The following is a 17,346-nucleotide window of genomic DNA, read 5'->3' as shown; positions in this document are numbered from 1 at the left end:
AGTATTGGAGGCCTTAAGAAAAGCAGGCCTCACAATAAAAGCTAAGAAAGGCCAGTTTGGACTAAAGGAAGTAATCTATTTAGGACATAAGGTGGGGAGTGGGAAAATCACCCCCTTATGGAGCAAGGTGGAGGCAATACAAGCGTGGCCGATCCCCTTAACCAAAAAACAAGTAAGGGCATTTCTGGGCGTGGCTGGATTTTATAGTCAGTTTGTGAGAAATTTTGGGGAAATAGCAACCCCCTTGCATGAATTAACAAAGAAGAAGTGTTCTGAGCGTGTGGTATGGACGGATGAATGTCAGAAGGCTTTTGATCTACTGAAGCAAGCGTTGTGCCAAGGACCCATATTAATAGCACCAGACTATGAGAAACCATTCATCGTGGCTACAGATGCGTCGGACCTGGCGCTGGGAGTCGTCTTGCTACAGGAGAGAGAAGGCACCAGACATCCAGTGGCATACCTGAGTCGCAAGCTGACGCCGAGGGAGAAAAACTATTTGTCGGTCCAGAAGGAGTGCCTAGCGGTCGTGTGGGGACTGAACAAGTTGCGCCCATACGTGTGGGGACGAAGATTCACAGTGACTATGGATCATCGGGCCTTGTTATGGTTGCAGACTATGAAAAACCATAACACTATGCTGCAGAGGTGGTCCTGGGCCCTACAGGACTATCAAGTGGACTTCCAGTTCATCAAAGGCAAGGACAATGTACTGGCCGATGGACTTTCCAGGCAAGTGGCTGGGACTGCAGTGACGTGACCAGACAGAGGAACAAAGAAAGACATTTTCCCCATAGAGACTTTTATTTGTTAACGCGACGTATAAATCCTGGAACAGGAATAATACTCTGCCGTTGTTTGGGGGGGGGGGAAATGTGATGTTCCTATATATTAGTGTATATATGGTAAGTGCTGGTAGTGTAGAGTATACATGGTAAGTAGTGAAAGAGGAGGGGGAGTGAATAGGCAATAGAATGCTTGATGATTGGCTGAATGTTTAAAATGGCTGACAGTATAAATGAAAGGATGACAGGTAAATCTGGGTGAATGTGAGGTGGTGAATTGTGGAATCTGGGGGGGAAGAAGAGAAAGAGTGGATTGCTTGGTGGGGTTTAGAGAGTTGTTTACCAGGAGGGAGGTGGAGTTCGGATTAGTATTGAGTAAAACCATATGCTTATGTGCCTTAAGAAGAAATCTTGTTAATCGTGTTAGCTTTGTTATCTGTAATAAATACTTAATTTGGTTTACCAAAGGCTGGGGTTTCACAGACCAGAAGGGAGGGTAAGGTAATGACCAAGGCTGAAGGGGAACTGTAACAAATGGTGGCAGCGGTGAAGAGAATAACAATACCAGTATTCAGAGTCTCTGGGAATACTAGTATTGGGACGTTACTGGTGGTTGCCTAGCAGGGGGATCTGTTGAGATCTGTGCTAGAGCGGATAGGTAAACCATAAGAGAGTGCGGTCCGGACTGGTGGAGTCCCTGGTGGTGCCTAGAGACAGGCAGTAGCCACGCGCAGGTAGGAACCTGACAGGGAGAGCCAGGGAAGGACGCGTCACAGCATCCCTCTCATCAGACTAACTGGCAGAGTGAGATGACTCCCCGACCCCTAACAAACACACAAAAAACCACCAAACACACAGGGAAGAAAACGCCATAACCATAACTAAAAATGACCAGGGTCAAAAAACAAACTCAGAAGATGCCCAGACACAAATCCCTCAAGCCCAGTGACCAACTGCACAGAGCAGCTCCCATTAAGCAGAGGACATGAGAGGTGGGCCGAGTGTCCTCCACTCCAGTCTGCAAACAGCAATTCACAGCAAGTAAAATTTCTGCTTTTGCCAAATTAAGAGTGGAGGACTGTCTGTTGGCAGGGATGTAACAGAGCAGTACCATCCAAGGGCAGGCTTTCTTTGCAGCATGCCCACATGGGAACAACTCCTTGCTACACTGAATGCAGCATCAGAACAAGACAATGCATTCACCTGATAGTGCTTAGTAAAGGTGTGCACCAGTAGCCACCTTACAGATGTCAATAATGGGAAACCCACCTCGGCATGTTGCTGAGGCAGCTGTTTCCTGCAGTGAATGCGCCAACACACCCGCTGGCGGCTGCTTACCCAAGGCCTCATACGCTGTTCCAATCTCCTCTCTGAGCCACCTAGCAATAGAAGTGGAAACTTTATTGCCAGCTGAAGGCCCTGCAAAAGAAACAAACAGGAATTCCGATTTTTGGATTTCCTGGGTTCTATCCTAGTAGAACTGCAGGGCATGATAGACGTCCAGGGTATGCCACTTCCTTTCCTGTGAACAGGAAAGATTGGGACAGAATGAGGGCAACACTACCTCCTGGGAACGGTGAAATAACAAGTTGACCTTTGAAAAAAAGATCAGGCCGCAGCACCAGCTTTTCTGAATGAAAAACACAGCTGAGGATTAGCAGACAGGTCACCCAGCTCTGAAATGCCCCTGGCCGAGGTGATAGCCACCAGAAACACCATCTTGAGAATCAGCAGCTTAAGACAGCAAGTTGCCATGGGTTCAAAAGGCAGGGCCATCAAAGCATTAAGAACCCGATATAGGTTCCAATCAGGGAACCTATGAACCATTTGTGGTAACTTAAGACTCACCCCTTTAATGAAGCATTTGTATAAGGGGTATGAAGGAAGCACTGGACCCCGGAGCCTGGCCAAAATGCTGCTGAGCGCTGCTGCTTGGTGTTGGATAGTGCTGCAGGTCAGGTCCTTCTCCACCCCTGCATAGAGAAAACCGAGTATGTCCAGAAAGTGCAATCCACCCCTGTCGTCACATACAAAGACAGAAACACATGCCACGTTGCTGAGTACACCCTGTTAGTGGATGCCCAACAGGAGGAGAGCAGAATGTCAACACCCTCAAAAAAACCCAGCTGCCTCAGCCAGCCCCTTTCAACCTTCAGGCTGTCAGCTAGAAGAGGTCTGGCCGTGGAGGAAGCACTGGGTCCTTCTGAACCAGGTTCTCACCAGAATCCTCCAAGACAGGTTGAGTAAATCTGGAAACCATTGGTGCAGAGGCCGATAAGGTGTTACCAGAATTACCTCTGCCCTGAATTGATGCACCCTGTGTAACACACCTTAAATCAATGAGAAGGGGGGAAACACATAGAGAAGCCCCTTGAGCCAAGACACCTCCAGCACATCTACCCCCCAGTGTTGTCGTATGGAAACCAAGAGATGAATGCCACCACCTGTGTTTTTTCTGCAGTAGCAAACATCCATCACCAGGTGGCCACCTGGGCAAAGAGCTGAGGGTGTAGCTGCCACTTCATTTCCCTGATAGAGGTCCTGCTGAGCCAGTCTCCCATCAGGTTGTCCACCCCAGTCAGATGTTTGGCCTGAAGGAACAGGAGATAGCACTCTGCCCAATGCATAAGCTTGTTGGCCCTTGATGGGAGCCCTTAAATGAGTCCCCCCCAATGGTTAACAAATGCTTTGGCCAAACTGTTGTTGGTGCAGAGCAACAGGTGGGCTCCTTGGACATCCATCTGAAAGGACTTCAGTCCCAATCGAATGACCTTCAACTCCAAGCAGTTGATACTCATCAGCACCTCCTGGGTGTTCCACATGTCCTGCACCATCTTGTTTTTTGAATTGTTCCCCATCTGTACAGACTGGCGTCGGTGGTGAGTACCAACTGCTGAGGATTCTCCAGGTTCACACCGTTGGGAACAGCCATTACCTCAGCTCCCTGTCCAGCCTGTCCAGAAGAATGACCTCCAATTTTGCCCATTCCATGATTCTTTCCTGGAAGGGCGAGAAGCTGCTGAAGGAAATGAGAATTGTAATGAGCCCATGGAACCAAATCGTGACAGGAGACCATAATCTCCTGTAGTTGAGCTAGGGTGATGAGGTCCAGTGACTGCTACGCAACCACCAGTTTCAGTTGCAACACCTTCTGGACCTACTCAGGAGTCAGAAATATATCCAAAACCAATCTGTTTCCAGAATCAACCCCAAGTGTGTCAGATTGCATGGAAGTCAGTGAGCTCTTCTCCATGTTGACCCAAATCCTGCAGACACTGAAGAGTCACCTGTGTGTCCTGGAGATGTTCCTGAGATGGAGCCCTGACCTGAATGTTGTCCAGATAGGGATGAAGACAGGTGTGCAGGTGGGCAACCAAGGCCACCAAGGCCTTGGTGAACACCCTCAGGGCTGAGGACAGGCTGAATGGGAGGGCCCAGTACTAGAAGTGGGTTTTGTTGTACAAGAACCAAGAAATTTTTGGTGACTTGGCCGAATTGGAATGTGCAGATGTGCCTTAGACAGATCAATGGAGGTAATCCAATCCTTCCTCAGTGCCATGACAATTCCCCGAAGAGTTTCCATCTTGAGCCTCTTTTAGGCCACATTTTTGTTGAGCCATTTGAGATCCAAGATGGCCCTGATGTCACTATTTTTGTTGGGCACCAGAAAAAAGATTGAATAAACTCCACACCTCTCCTGCAAGGCAGGCACTGGTTCTATCGCACGAATGGCTGAGAGATGGTTGAAGGCTTTCCTGTAACTCTGGAGTTTGTCAGGTTTCCGGGAGCTCGGAGTTGGAAGAAATCTGTTGTACAGAGTCTGGGAGAACTCTGGTGCATAGCCGGCTGCAGTGGTGTCCAGTACCCATGTGTCTGAGGTAATGCAAATCTACTTGTCCACAAAATGCAGAAGCCAGGCCCCCACTGGAAGCTGATCCAGACCCTTGGTTGCATCAATTGGAGGCAGGCTTCTTGGCACCCTTGGAGGATCGTGAGGAAGAGGAGTGTCCCCCAGCCTGTTTGGAGGACTATTCCAGCCCCCACCAGGTATGCACCAGTGGGATTTGAATTGAGAATACCCCCTGGGCTTGGCAAAGCCTTTTGTGTTAGAAAAAGAACTAGTTGGTGCCCCTTCCAGTCATCTTTGTTAACAGAAGGGAGCGCCTTTTTCTTGTTCTTTCTCTCCACCAAATGCTTCTCATGTGTTCACCAAAAAGCTGAGAACCAGCAAAAGGCAGGCCGATCAGTCTCTGCTGAAAAGCCTGATCAACCTCCCACTGCCTGAGCCAGATGTTCCTTCTAGCCACCATAGTGGCTGCCACTGACCTGATGGAAAATTGGATGCATCCAGTGAAGAATTCGCCAACAAGGCTGAAGCATGAGAAATCTTTGTCAGAGCTCTTTAAGGAACTTAGGAACATCGTTCATCGCTCCCAAGTTGTCAGCCCACAAGAAAATTTCCCTGGCAAAAATGGAGGATGTAGCAGCAGCCCTGAAGGCCACTGTATCCACCTCAAAACTACACCAAAAGGTCCCCTCAACACGCTAGTCGCAAGGGTCCTTTGGACCACCTGCCACTTCTGAGGGAATGGCAGCATTAGATGCCAAAGCTGTCACAGACTGATCCACAGACAGGAATCTAAGGTGCTATGTCACCTTGCCAGGAAATGTAGAATGCCACCTGGTAATTTTAGGAACATTCTTGGAGCTGTTTGTGCATGCATCACAAACCTCCTCAAAGGTTTGGTGAAAAGGCACTGTGGCTGGCTTTGCAGCAGCAAAAGGGAAAGCCTTCCTGGCCCCTGGGACACAAGTGGTTTTAGACCCATCAGACACAGGCTCCTCCTCTAAAAGTTGCAACACCCTGCGTGCCTTTGCAAGGAGTGGCAAAAACACACCAGAGGGGAAAACTCTCTGCTGAGGAATGACTACATCAAGGTCCTCGTCAGAGAGAGCTTCCTCTGCCCCTTCTCCCTCCCTTTGGGAAAACTCTGGTCCGAGGGAACCTCTTTCCCTCGCCCTGAGTCCAACTCTGTCCCCCCAAAAAGAAACACCAGCCCCCTGCTCTGCCCAGTCTGGACCTGTGGGGTGGCACTGGTTGCCTTCCTATGGGGACAAGAACGAGAAGAAGACGACAAAGAGGAAAGCAGTCCCCCTCTCAGTAACCACCTGGGATGGAGTAGAATGCAAAGGAATGGCTTCCCTGAGTTCTGAAAAAGCATGTACAACCAGGAAGAACACCTGGGAAATGCCCATGCAAGTGGGAGTACCCCCTGCTGGCCATCTGAAACAAACACTTGCCTGGACTTGAGAAGGCAAGGGGGACCTGGAGGCAGTAGTCAGAAACTGATTCGAGTCAGACATCCTCCCCCCTTTGAGCAGTAAAACTAGAAGATTCCATTGCCCCCACATCAACCTCAGTGAGTATGAAAAGACCAAAGGGAACGAGAGCAAATCAGGAATATATAAGAAAGTTGGCCCAATTTGAAAACTCCCTTCTAAAAAGGACATATAAGGGGGAAAAAAACCCAAATGGCATTCCTGCCAAAAAGATGCAATCCAAATTGGCATTTCCCCCCAAATTTTAGCATGAGCTAGAGCAAGGAAACCACAGAGCTGGAAGCCAGGGAGTTCTCCAAGACCCAGTACAGCCCTCCCTTCCCTTGCAAAGGGTCCCAGCAGCAGCAGAAAAAAAGGGGGAAAGAGAAAAAATCCCCCCCAGGACTCCCACACATCCCTCCCTTCCCAAACCCTTAAAATCAAAGGAAGGGAAAAAATGAGAGGAAGAAAGAGGCAAAAAAAACCCCCTGGGGAGACAGGCACATCAAGGAGGAGAAAGAACTCACACCCCTGTGCTGACAAACAGGACAGAAGGACTCGTTTCCTAAAACTACACAGTGGAAAAGGCTGCAGAGCATGCCCAGCCCATGTCCTGTCAGACCCAAAGACAGGGTCAGTCTGGGGAGAGGGATGGCTCCTCTCCCTAGAGAGGAGGCAGAAGATTGGAATAGACCCTGTCTGTTACTCCCAGAGGATCATCCTGCCAACAGTGTCCTCCACTCCAGTCTGGCAAATAGTCTATTCTCCACAGTTGGAAAGAATCTAACTCATAAAAAAAATGTTTGGAATTCTAAAGGTTTTCAGTCTTGCTAGAAAAGTATAGTTATTTAAGCTTCAAAGTGTGTCTCTACCCTGCGGCGAACTGGTATATAGCTAGCTAGTTCTGTGAGTTAAATTCTTGTTTTTTCTTAGATTGGAAGATACAAAGCACCTTTTCACCAACTGAGAATATCATACGGTACTAACAAAGGGAAAAATTATACAGAAGAAGAAGATCGCTTTTTAATCTGTATGCTTCACAAACTAGGATTTGACAAAGAAAATGTTTATGATGAGTTGAGACAATGTATTCGCAACTCTCCCCAATTCAGATTTGATTGGTTCCTCAAGTCTAGAACTGCAATGGTATGTATTAGTTTGCACATATGTATGTCTTCTGGAATAAATTCTTCAGAGAACTAGAACTGCTGTCTTTTATACTGGAGCCTGCTTCAGGGTTAGCAGCTGTAGACCAAAACCAATGAACTGTGGTGGCTCTGATGTTTCCTGTCTGCTTACGTTATTTTACCCTATTTTGGATAAGATTGCTGTGAGGATCTTTGGTAGACTTGCTCATTAAAAATTCACATGTTGATGAAGTAGACTCTAGTCCATCTTTCCTCAGCCTTGGGTCCCCAGATGCTATTGGACTACAGCCTTCACCATCCCTGATCTTTGCCTGGGATGACAGGGCAAAGTCCAACACCATCTGCGACCCGAGGTGGTGGAAAGTTGTTTTAAATCTCTTAGTTTATGAGACTACACACCCATTGAAATGTACAACTATCTTAGATTCATTAATTTCAGTGGGTCTTCTCTGAGTAGGACTAGCGTTGAATGCAACCTTATGAATCTGTTCATCGAGGTGCCGCATGACTTCTCAAAATATTTATGCGCTACCCTCTCTAATAGCTGGTATAGCACAGTGGGGAGGAGAGCCTGGCTGGGAGTCCAGAGTCTGTGAGTTCAAATCCCCACACGTCTCCTGGGTGTAAAGGGCCAGCTAAAGATCACCCCCATTGTGAGTGGCTCAGGGGTTACGTGCCCTGCCACCTGTGCAGCCGTGGGCAAGCTGCATAGTCCCAAGGAGCCCAGTTGCCCCCCAGCTGGCAGTTGCGGACAAGGAAGGGGCTGGCTTGTGCAGCTGTGGAATGCTGAGCAGGCCCTAGCCAGCTGGGGAGGACTAGCCTCAGAGGGAGGCAATGGTAAACCCCCTCTGAATACTGCTTACCATGAAATCCCTATGCATAGGGTAGCCATAAGTCAGCATTGACTTGAAGGCAGTCCATTTCCATTTCCCCTCTCTAATGCTCTTGAGACCAGTCCGGGTATCAAAGAGCCTGTGTTTCATGTAGCAGTGGTCTGAAAAGTCCAGTGGTGGTGCTGGTTGGAGGACTATATTGGTTCCTTCCTATCTCTCTTTGCTCCCCCCCCCAAAAAAAAAATTGGGAAGCTTTCTAGTCATCTCTGCAGTACTTGCAGAGAACAAACACGCCTGTCATTCTTCAAAATTGATCTCTACAGTGGCATCCCCTCCTTGTTAAGAATTTACTTACTGCCCACAGCTCTGTTCTAGTAGGCTGTAGGCTGAATACGAAGGATTGTTCTACCATCCATATGCACAATGTTAGCTGTTTTAAGCTGCTTCTATACTTGGGGGTGGGGACTCTGCCCTTCTTTACTAAAACATACTTTATTTGAGGCCAGACTGACTACATTTGCCCAATGGAGCTGGAAACAGGACATCATTGTGTGAAATTGTGCGTGTGTGTTGTTGCTATTGTGTAATTGGGTCTACCACCTTGTTCATGACTCAGGAACTGCAAAGAAGATGTAATACCTTAATCACTCTGATTGAAAGAGAAAACATGGAATTAGAAGAAAAGGAGAAGGCAGAGAAGAAAAAACGTGGCCCAAAGCCATCTTTGGTGAGATTGCAAAATGTGAATTTCTTTTAAGCGATTTACAGTATGCGCTGAGTTTCCACAAATAATTTGAAAGCATTTTTATCTGTAACTGGGTGTGCTTAATCTCATTCATACTTGGTCCCCTGAAGGAACAGAAAGACAATCTCTGGCCCTTTAGTTGCTATCCTTTTCATCAGCACATAATGATCAGGCATACAGTTGCAGTTTGAATAATAGTTGAGCCCATTTCTGTGTACTGCTTAATCTCTAATGAATATGATATAAAGTCCTGCAAACGTGTTCAGCAGGGGCTTGTGCTAGTCCACTGAAATTTAACTTTCTCTTTAATAGATTCCCTATGCCACTTCAAATAATACTTTCAAACTCCTCTGATCAAAAGCAATTTATCATGAAGGCAGCTGTGCAAGGGCGAACAAAGTATAAAGTCCTCTTGGGGGTTTTCAGTGTAGTTCTTTGAACTTGGGATCATGGCCAATTAACTTATTTAGGGTTGAGGCCTAATCTGTCTCTTTTTCCCTCCCCCATGCAGGTGCAGAAACGTAAACTGGATGGTACTCCTGATGGTAGAGGACGGAAAAAGAAATTAAAGCTGTGAATTCTGAATTCTTATCACTAAATTTAAAGTAGTTCTTTAATTTTACGGGTCTTCATAAGATGTACTGTACAATTCTCAACTATTATGTCATTAAAAGACATTGGGTTCATGTGTTTACTTACTGAACTAGAAGAATAGTAATGTAGTTTCACTTTTTTAAAGAAAACAGCTGTGCTGAACTTTTTTTTTACCATTAACACTTGAAATAAAAAATAGGCTTCATTTACTGGTCACTAACTCTTTTTTATACATTGTTCCTTTCTTTCTGCATGAATCGGGCTGCGTCTCATAGAACAAGATGTGTTGTTCACAGATTAAAGACATTTGAACAGATGTGTCACGGAGATAAATTTAGGCTGCAGGAACTACTTGTTAGTATGGCGTAAGTTACTCAACTATATTCAAGAAATAGGCCACAGAAGTCAAACCAACAGAAGTTTATGCTTAAGATTTAAGTCACAGGACCATTCAAGCATCTTTCTCAGTCATGGTTACTGCTTCCTTCTGTTCATGATAGGCCCCTATGACTGTTGCAGAGACCAGGCTTTCTCAACTTGCAGTTACCCTCGTTCTTAATTCTCCATGTTTATCGAAGGTCTGCAGTTACACATTTACTTTGCTCTTGATTTGAACTGACTGGCTTAACCGTCAGGCATAATGCCTTTAAAAAAAAAAAATACAGCATGCCATTGAATACAAACAAAAGACAAGTAAATCAGAAAAGTATGAAAGAAAACACTTTTATAAAATTGTCTAAAAACATTTTGGCAATTTCACAATGAAAAGTGTAAGGTCACAATTATAGAACATGAGCAGTATAAAGCAAGACAATTCAATTACAACATTTCAGTGCTTGACTGAGCGCCTTTGCACTTAACTTGAAACAAGTAGTGTAAGCATACAGCAGCAATATACGACAGTGTCTAATGTATGTTTCAATGCTTATCTCCAGTTTCATAAAAGAGCTTATTCAATAATGGCTAGGTCATATAGTAGGTGAGGTAATGAAGGAATGCTTGTATTTTAGTCCCTTTCCACATCTTGGGATGCTGAAAGAGGAAGCACAAGATACACAGATTGGGTTGGTGGGCTGGCTAGATATTTTTTTTCCCTCTCTAGCATGCTGAAGAACCAGGTCCCCTATGGGCATGAGCTGCAGCCTCCCTACTTTTGTTTAAATGCATAGCATCAGCTACAGTGCAATTCTGTAAGTTTACTTGAAAGTAAGTCCTGAGTTCAGTGGTTTACTCCTATGTAAATGGGTAAAGTAATGCAGCCTTAAGCAAATAGCAGTTCTTCCTTGTAAACAAAGGTAGCTGTAATCCTAAGTATGTATGCTATAATTTTAAACAAGGATGGACAAAGGTAAACCCATCCTTGAAGCCTTTCCACCTTTGTCATGCCTGCAGTAGTAGTAGTTTTAAGTAAAGTTTGCTCCCTTCTCTAGCATTTCAAATTTACATAGGAATTTTATTTAGGAAGGTATGCATCAGCTCTTCAAGTGAACTTTATGTGCCAGCATAGACTTAATGTGGAGGTAGGCCAAAGGTCAAGTTGTCGGGCCACAGCGAAGAAGTGATTAGTCTGCAGGAGGCAAATTTGTCAAATGACTGGATTTTCCCCTTTTTATCACACTTTACTAGATTTTTAAATAAACCTGAAGCAACTAACAGAACATTGTGGTCAGGGTTGTTAGCTAATTAACTGCATACATGTTTCTTTGTGATGCTAATATGTACCAGGCACCACTAAAAGCCTCCCGAAGGGCACCTGTCACATTCATTAACATCTGATGTCCAATTAAGCAGAGGCAACTTTTTAGTTGCTCGAAAAGCTTTTAATGGTTTAAGTAATAAGCCAATTAAGGCTGCAATTCTAAACACATTTATTAGGAAAGGAAACTCCTTATTTGTGACATGCTTCTGAGTAAACATGCATAAAATTCTGCTGGAAACACTGCAGCCATACAAGTAATACATTTGAATTTTCTGTGAACAGAGCTTATTTGAACTAATACATATTTTGGTTTGACTCACAAACAAATGGCTATAGGAAGGGACAGGATGCTCAGAAGAAAAGATCTGTAACTGAAAAAAGATGAATGTAGACTAAATGAATTTGAATGAATCTATTTTTAATCGGACACTGCTGCTTCAATAATTTGACAGAAAACTGAGGCACTTGCTCATGTACTTGTTACGCACCTGATTCAGACTTCGTCTCATAGCAATTTGTGTCTGAGACCATTGCTGACTAGCACCAAACACTGCTTCAGAAGTATGGCCATTTTTCTATGTTACTCATTTATGAAAATAAACATATCAAGGAAATGGGTTGCCTGGCATGGAACAGCCTGGACCACATGGTGCTGCTTCACACAAGTAAGGAATCATGCAGTCTAGCTTCCTCATACTACAGATACATCATTGGAAAACACCCTTTATACAGCTCTACTGAGTATTTTGGTGGTAATGATTCAAAGTTCTTTTAGTGTAGTGGCTACGTTTGAAGGCTTAGAGATTGCCTAGCTGGATAAGAGTTGTTTTTGCAAACTGAATGCTCAATGAATCAGAACAAATTATAGGAAATAAACGTCTTAAGTTATTCACAATATCTTACAATATTTGCCATGCACTCCCTTAAAGGAGAACTGTTTAAAGTTAGAGTAAGGAACATTTTACTAACTAAGCAGACACAAAGAAGGGACATCTAATAAGGGCTTGAGGCTATCATGAAGGTCATGATACAGTACTAAGTATGTATCAGTGTCAGGGTCTTTATTAAGGTATACGTATAATCAGAGCTTGGAAAAGTTACTTTTTTTGAACTACAACTCCCATCAGCCCCAGTCAGCATGGTCACTGGATTGGGCTGATGGGAGTTGTAGTTCAAAAAAGTAACTTTTCCAAGCTCTGCGTATAATACCTGTAGGTAGAAACATTCGAGAAGTACTATTCAAATTAGCTTTGCATTTTCCAAATGCAGTATTTCTCTCATCCACACAGACAGGACAATTCTGCTCTGAGATTTAATTACAGATACTTGTACCTTATCATTAAAATCTGACCCCTCTCATTCTCCCTCACCCCATCCCTTTCCATATACAAGAAGCGTATAACTCCAGACACTATACAAATTAAATGAAAAGGGAAGAAACCCATTGAAGAGCACCAGGCTTTCATGATGGTAGGATAAGGCACATTTATAGCTGTTAACTGATTATTATTTTTAGCACCATTTGAACAAGGAAAAAAAGCTAAGTTTATTCCAGGAACCCATCCTGTTTTCCTGGATAGGCGGGGAGGAAGTTAAGTTATAAATAAAGCACTCACACTTCTGCACACTTCATCTTGTTTGCTACACTTTTCATATGCTGGAATCACACACAACCTTGCATCAAAACTGCAGCAGTTCCAAGTCTGTGCAAACACGGCCCCCAAATAAGAGTTTATGATTAAATGTATCTTCAAAGGACAATCTTCACCTTTGTGATACACTTAGACTTCGGAGCTGTCACTGTTGCTGTGCTGTGTGGTCACAGTTTCATTACTACTGGAATAGTTGATGCATGATTTTGCTTTCCCATCAGTAGAACGTCCCTTTCTCTTCAGAAGGAAAATGATACTCAAAACACTGCTGATCAGAAGCAGCAGCCCAGCAGCACCTCCGACAATAGGTACAATTCTGTCTTCCATATCACTTTCAGTAATTTCCAGGACTGGCTTCTCATAAGGTTTACCTGCTGGGAACTGCTCTTTCTGCTCAATAACAATTTTGTTAGACCGGTCAAGAGCTATATGCTGGATGTTGGTGCCTCTATTGTTATCTGCAGTGATATCTTGCGCGAGATCAGGAACATCTGAGATGGCTCTCTGAGTACGCCCAGTATGTGTAGCACCAGAGATTCCATTGGCTGAAGAAAAAAGATGGTGGTACCCAAGACTTCTCTTTCCAAGGCCTCGGTGGGCATTCTCACGTGACCGAACCATGTAGATAGTGTGGATGTACCATTCTCGACCTGCTGCTACCTGTCAGATTAAAAACACACATGAAAGAAGATCTTAAGGGATTCCCAATATCTGGGGCTCAAGATTTCAAATATGACTCCCAGAATATTACTCCTGACATATAAAAATAACATGACAATGGAAATACCCATTTGAAAAAGAGAGAGACTTTGGCCATTCAGTTTGCAAACAGCAAAGATCAGGAAGAACAAAAACTGCTTTGCATACAGCCAAATGGAAAGAAGGAAAGGAATGTTACAATCTGTATTTCAGGATATTTTTTAAAGTAAGGGTCACAATCCATCCCTTCAGCCCCTCAAATCAACAGGACATAACATTTAACTCTGTGCTATAGTTCCATTGGCATTAACAAGAGTTGATCACAAATAAATTTGGCTAGATGGAGGTGCCACAGCATCTGATTATCCTGATGTGCAACCTATACTCTGGACAAGAGGCTACTGTAAGGACAGAATATGGAGAAACCAATTAGTTCCTCATCAGGAAGGGTCTGAGATGGGTGTATTTTATCACCCTATTTGTTTAATCTATATGCAGAACATATATGGAAAGTGGGTTTGGATCAAGATGAAGGAGATGTGCAAATTGGACGGAGAAATATTATTTAAGATATGCAGACGATACCATAGTGCTAGCAGAAACTAGTAATGATCTGAAACGAATGCTGATGAAAGTGAAAGAAAAAAGTACAAAAGCAGGACTATAGCTGAATGTCAAGAAGACTAAAGTATTGACAACAGAAGATTTATGTAACTTTAAAGCTGACAATGAGGACATCAAACTTGTCAAGGATTATCAATACGTTGGCATAATCATTAACCAAAAGGGAGACAATACTCAAGAAACAAGAAGGAGGCTAGGACTGGGGAGGGCAGCTATGAGAGAACTAGAAAAGGTCCTCAAATGAAAAGATGTATCACTGAACACCAGTCAGGAACATTCAGACCATGGTATTCCTGATCTCTATGTATGGATGTGAAAGTTGGACAGCAAAAAAAGTGGATAAGAGAAGAATAAACTCATTTGAAATGTGTTGGTGGAGCGTTTTGTGGATACCATGGACTGTGAAAAAGACAAATTGGGTGTTACAACAAATTAAACCAGAACTATCACCAGAGAAGCTAAAATGATGAAACGGTTATCATAGAAGACATGATTCACTAGAAAAGACAGTAATGCTGGGAAAAACAGAAGGGAGTAGAAAAAGAGGAAGAGCAAACAAGAGATGGATTGAGTCCATCAAGGAAGCCACAGACCTGAACTTACAAGATCTGAACAGGGTGGTTTATAACAGATGCTCTTGGAGGTCAATGATTCATAGGGTAGTCATAAATCATAATCAACTTAAAGGCACATAACACACACACACACAGATGATGTCAAAAACAGTCTTCTGGAAAAAAGTATGACTATAAAGAAAGCACCAAGTATTGAATATGTTCTTTGAGATTCTTCACCTTAAATTCAGCTTCTGAATTCTTAAAATTCACAGAACTCAGTTTTTCTCCCCATATTTTGCTAGGAACGCATAAATAATGCTGGCCTTCCCAAACAGTTGATAAAAAAAAGAGTCCTTGCTAGTTAGAGAGGAAATCTGCAACATGCCAGTTCTGGAACAGCATCACTTAAAATTTACCTGGAATAGTGGAGTTGACAACAGGCTGAATCCATCAGAACCAGATTGCTTTACCAAAGGATAACCGTCTATGTGATCAACAGCCAGTTTTGCATGGAAGGCCATATTTCCAAACACTTTTGCCTGGGTATCAGGTTGAGCTTTATCCTAGAGAACAAAATTCAAACACGGGTATATTACTAAGTTCAGGGTATCAAGCTTAATGTATTTTTATTCATTCATTCATTCATTCATTATTTATTTATTTATTGAATCGATATCCCACCCTTCTTTCCGAAGAAGCCCAGAATTGTATTGTACTGTACTATACTGTACCATGATACATACCAGAACCTTGAATCTGTATAAGAGGGAAGGGGAGTCAGCTAGGCAACCATATTCTTTGTTGTTTGGGTTGTACTTGGGGACATACCCGTCGGCCCCAGTGCACAAAAACACCTTCTCAATGTTACAGATGAAAGACTCTCCTAAATTTTGGACAGGATCTACCATCACTCGACCATAGATTTCAGAGCCTAAAAAAAAATTTTAATTTATGAATACCATTTAAATCCCTTGCCTTCAAACATAATAAGGTTCGCAGGGTAGCTAACAGAAATATAGCAATATACAATATTGAAATGATTAGTTGAGTTGTTATAATAATTGTAATTAAAACAGCAACACATATAAAAAATTAAAATAGGATCAAGCCTGTATACTAAAAAATCCAGTAACCCAAAACTCTGCTTCAATGTTTTTAAAGCTCCAAAGATCTCAAAAGTTTCTTAAAAACCTAGGAAAGCAAATATGTTTTTGCCTTGCACCTAAATAATAGTAAGGTGGATACCATGTCCTCTACTCTGGAGAAAGCATTGCAGAGAAGCCATCACAGAAAAGGCTCTTTGCACTGGTCACCATCCTCTACACTTCAGAAAGCAAAGGTATCTGGAGAAAAGCCTCAGATGAAAATGTGAACAAATGAACTGATACTGAAAAGGGGATCCAACAAATATCTGGGTCCTAAGCTGTATGTGGTTTTAAAGGCCAAAACCCATGCTTTGAATTGAGTTCAGAAATATAACGGGAGCCAATGAAGTTGTTTCAATAGGGACACTATTGGTTCTATTCACCCGACTCCCATTAGCAGATGAGCCACAGTATTCTGAAGAAACTGCAAGTTCTAAACTGCCTTCAGAGACAGCCCATGTAGATTTCAGTAGTCCAGTCTAGAAGTTACCAGGCATGGATTACTGAGGCCAGGCTATTTCCATCCATAAGGGGCACTGCTGGCACATCAACCTTAGCTGATAAAAGACACTTCATGCCACTGATGCTACTTAAGCTTCAAGTGACACAGCTAAATCTACCAGCACTCTTAGATTGGGCATCTGATCTTTCAGAGAGAATCCAATTCTGTTTAGAACTGCCAAATGGAAATTCCCCAGGCACTTGCAGGAATTGACTAGATTCCATCAGTTTTTGGGGGTGGACTTTAGGTCCACCATTCCTGCAGATGAGAACAGCTGGTGAAAGCCTAAACCACAAGAGATAGTGGGCCAACCATGACAAAATGAGTTAACAAGAAATCCTCCACATCCAGAGTTGCATTTTCCAACTTCATTGAAAACATCAAGCCCAGAGTGTGCCCTGTTGCAACACATGTAGGGCTGATTACATTTTGTGACATGGCAGCCATGAAGTTCTGAGCTGTCCCAAACAAGGCTGCTTTAGCGTATATGTTGAGGCTCCCCAGAACAAATCAATTGAGGCATCCTCAAGACCAAGTCTGAGACAGCTTCCATCAGCTTGAGCAAAGATACTATTGGGCAGCTTGTCTCAGATGCCAGGTACCAATACTCAAAATTGGCACTTGGTCCAACAGGAATCCTGGTGAGGGAGAAGGACACGATGTAGCTTACAGAGACACCACCCGCCACAACCTTTGAGCCTATGTTGATGCTGCACTAACAAAATAAGTATTCAGCTGAAACCATAGCATTTCTGATATCAAAATAAGTCTTTTTTTCCCCTTAGCACTGAGAATGTTTCAATACATTATTTTCATTTTCCTCCCTCTCTAATAGTTAGCTGGACTTTATGCATCTTATAATTCCATACAAATATTGTACGTGCACAGAATTTAAGTTGTGGTGCAGAATTCAACATTCTGAGAATCTTTGATTTTATGAATAGAAAGTTTTTTTCTTTATGTCAATAAAGATGGATTTGAAATTTTTTCAAGTGATGTCTACCAAAATGTAAGAAACCAGAGCAGAATAGAGAGTGGTGCTTC

The 17,346-nt window shown here is 43.3% G+C and overlaps 2 protein-coding genes across 3 annotated transcripts in view; one reads left to right on the top strand and one right to left on the bottom strand.

Moving 5' to 3' along the window:
• Positions 1-9,629, top strand: part of SMARCA5 (SWI/SNF related, matrix associated, actin dependent regulator of chromatin, subfamily a, member 5) — a 43,626-nt gene extending 33,997 nt beyond the window's left edge. The window contains exons 22-24 of the mRNA XM_061584810.1: positions 7,038-7,250; positions 8,702-8,812; positions 9,342-9,629. Of these exons, the coding sequence (XP_061440794.1) occupies positions 7,038-7,250; positions 8,702-8,812; positions 9,342-9,407 (390 nt within the window). The 3' untranslated portion in view covers positions 9,408-9,629. The remainder of the gene's footprint in view (positions 1-7,037; positions 7,251-8,701; positions 8,813-9,341) is intronic.
• Positions 9,630-10,169: 540 nt separating this feature from the next.
• FREM3 (FRAS1 related extracellular matrix 3) overlaps positions 10,170-17,346 on the bottom strand; it is a 142,825-nt gene continuing 135,648 nt past the window's right edge. For both annotated transcript variants that reach the window (XM_061584808.1, XM_061584809.1), the window contains exons 22-24: positions 15,399-15,586; positions 15,072-15,218; positions 10,170-13,435 (exon numbers count right to left, since the gene is read on the bottom strand). In XM_061584808.1, the coding sequence (XP_061440792.1) occupies positions 12,905-13,435; positions 15,072-15,218; positions 15,399-15,586 (866 nt within the window). In that variant the 3' untranslated portion in view covers positions 10,170-12,904. The remainder of the gene's footprint in view (positions 13,436-15,071; positions 15,219-15,398; positions 15,587-17,346) is intronic.

Source organism: Rhineura floridana, chromosome 9, assembly GCF_030035675.1.
Source record: "Rhineura floridana isolate rRhiFlo1 chromosome 9, rRhiFlo1.hap2, whole genome shotgun sequence".
Taxonomy (NCBI): Eukaryota; Metazoa; Chordata; class Lepidosauria; order Squamata; family Rhineuridae; genus Rhineura; species Rhineura floridana.
Note: the sequence above shows the minus strand (reverse complement) of the source record. Positions and strands in the feature narration are given on the sequence as shown.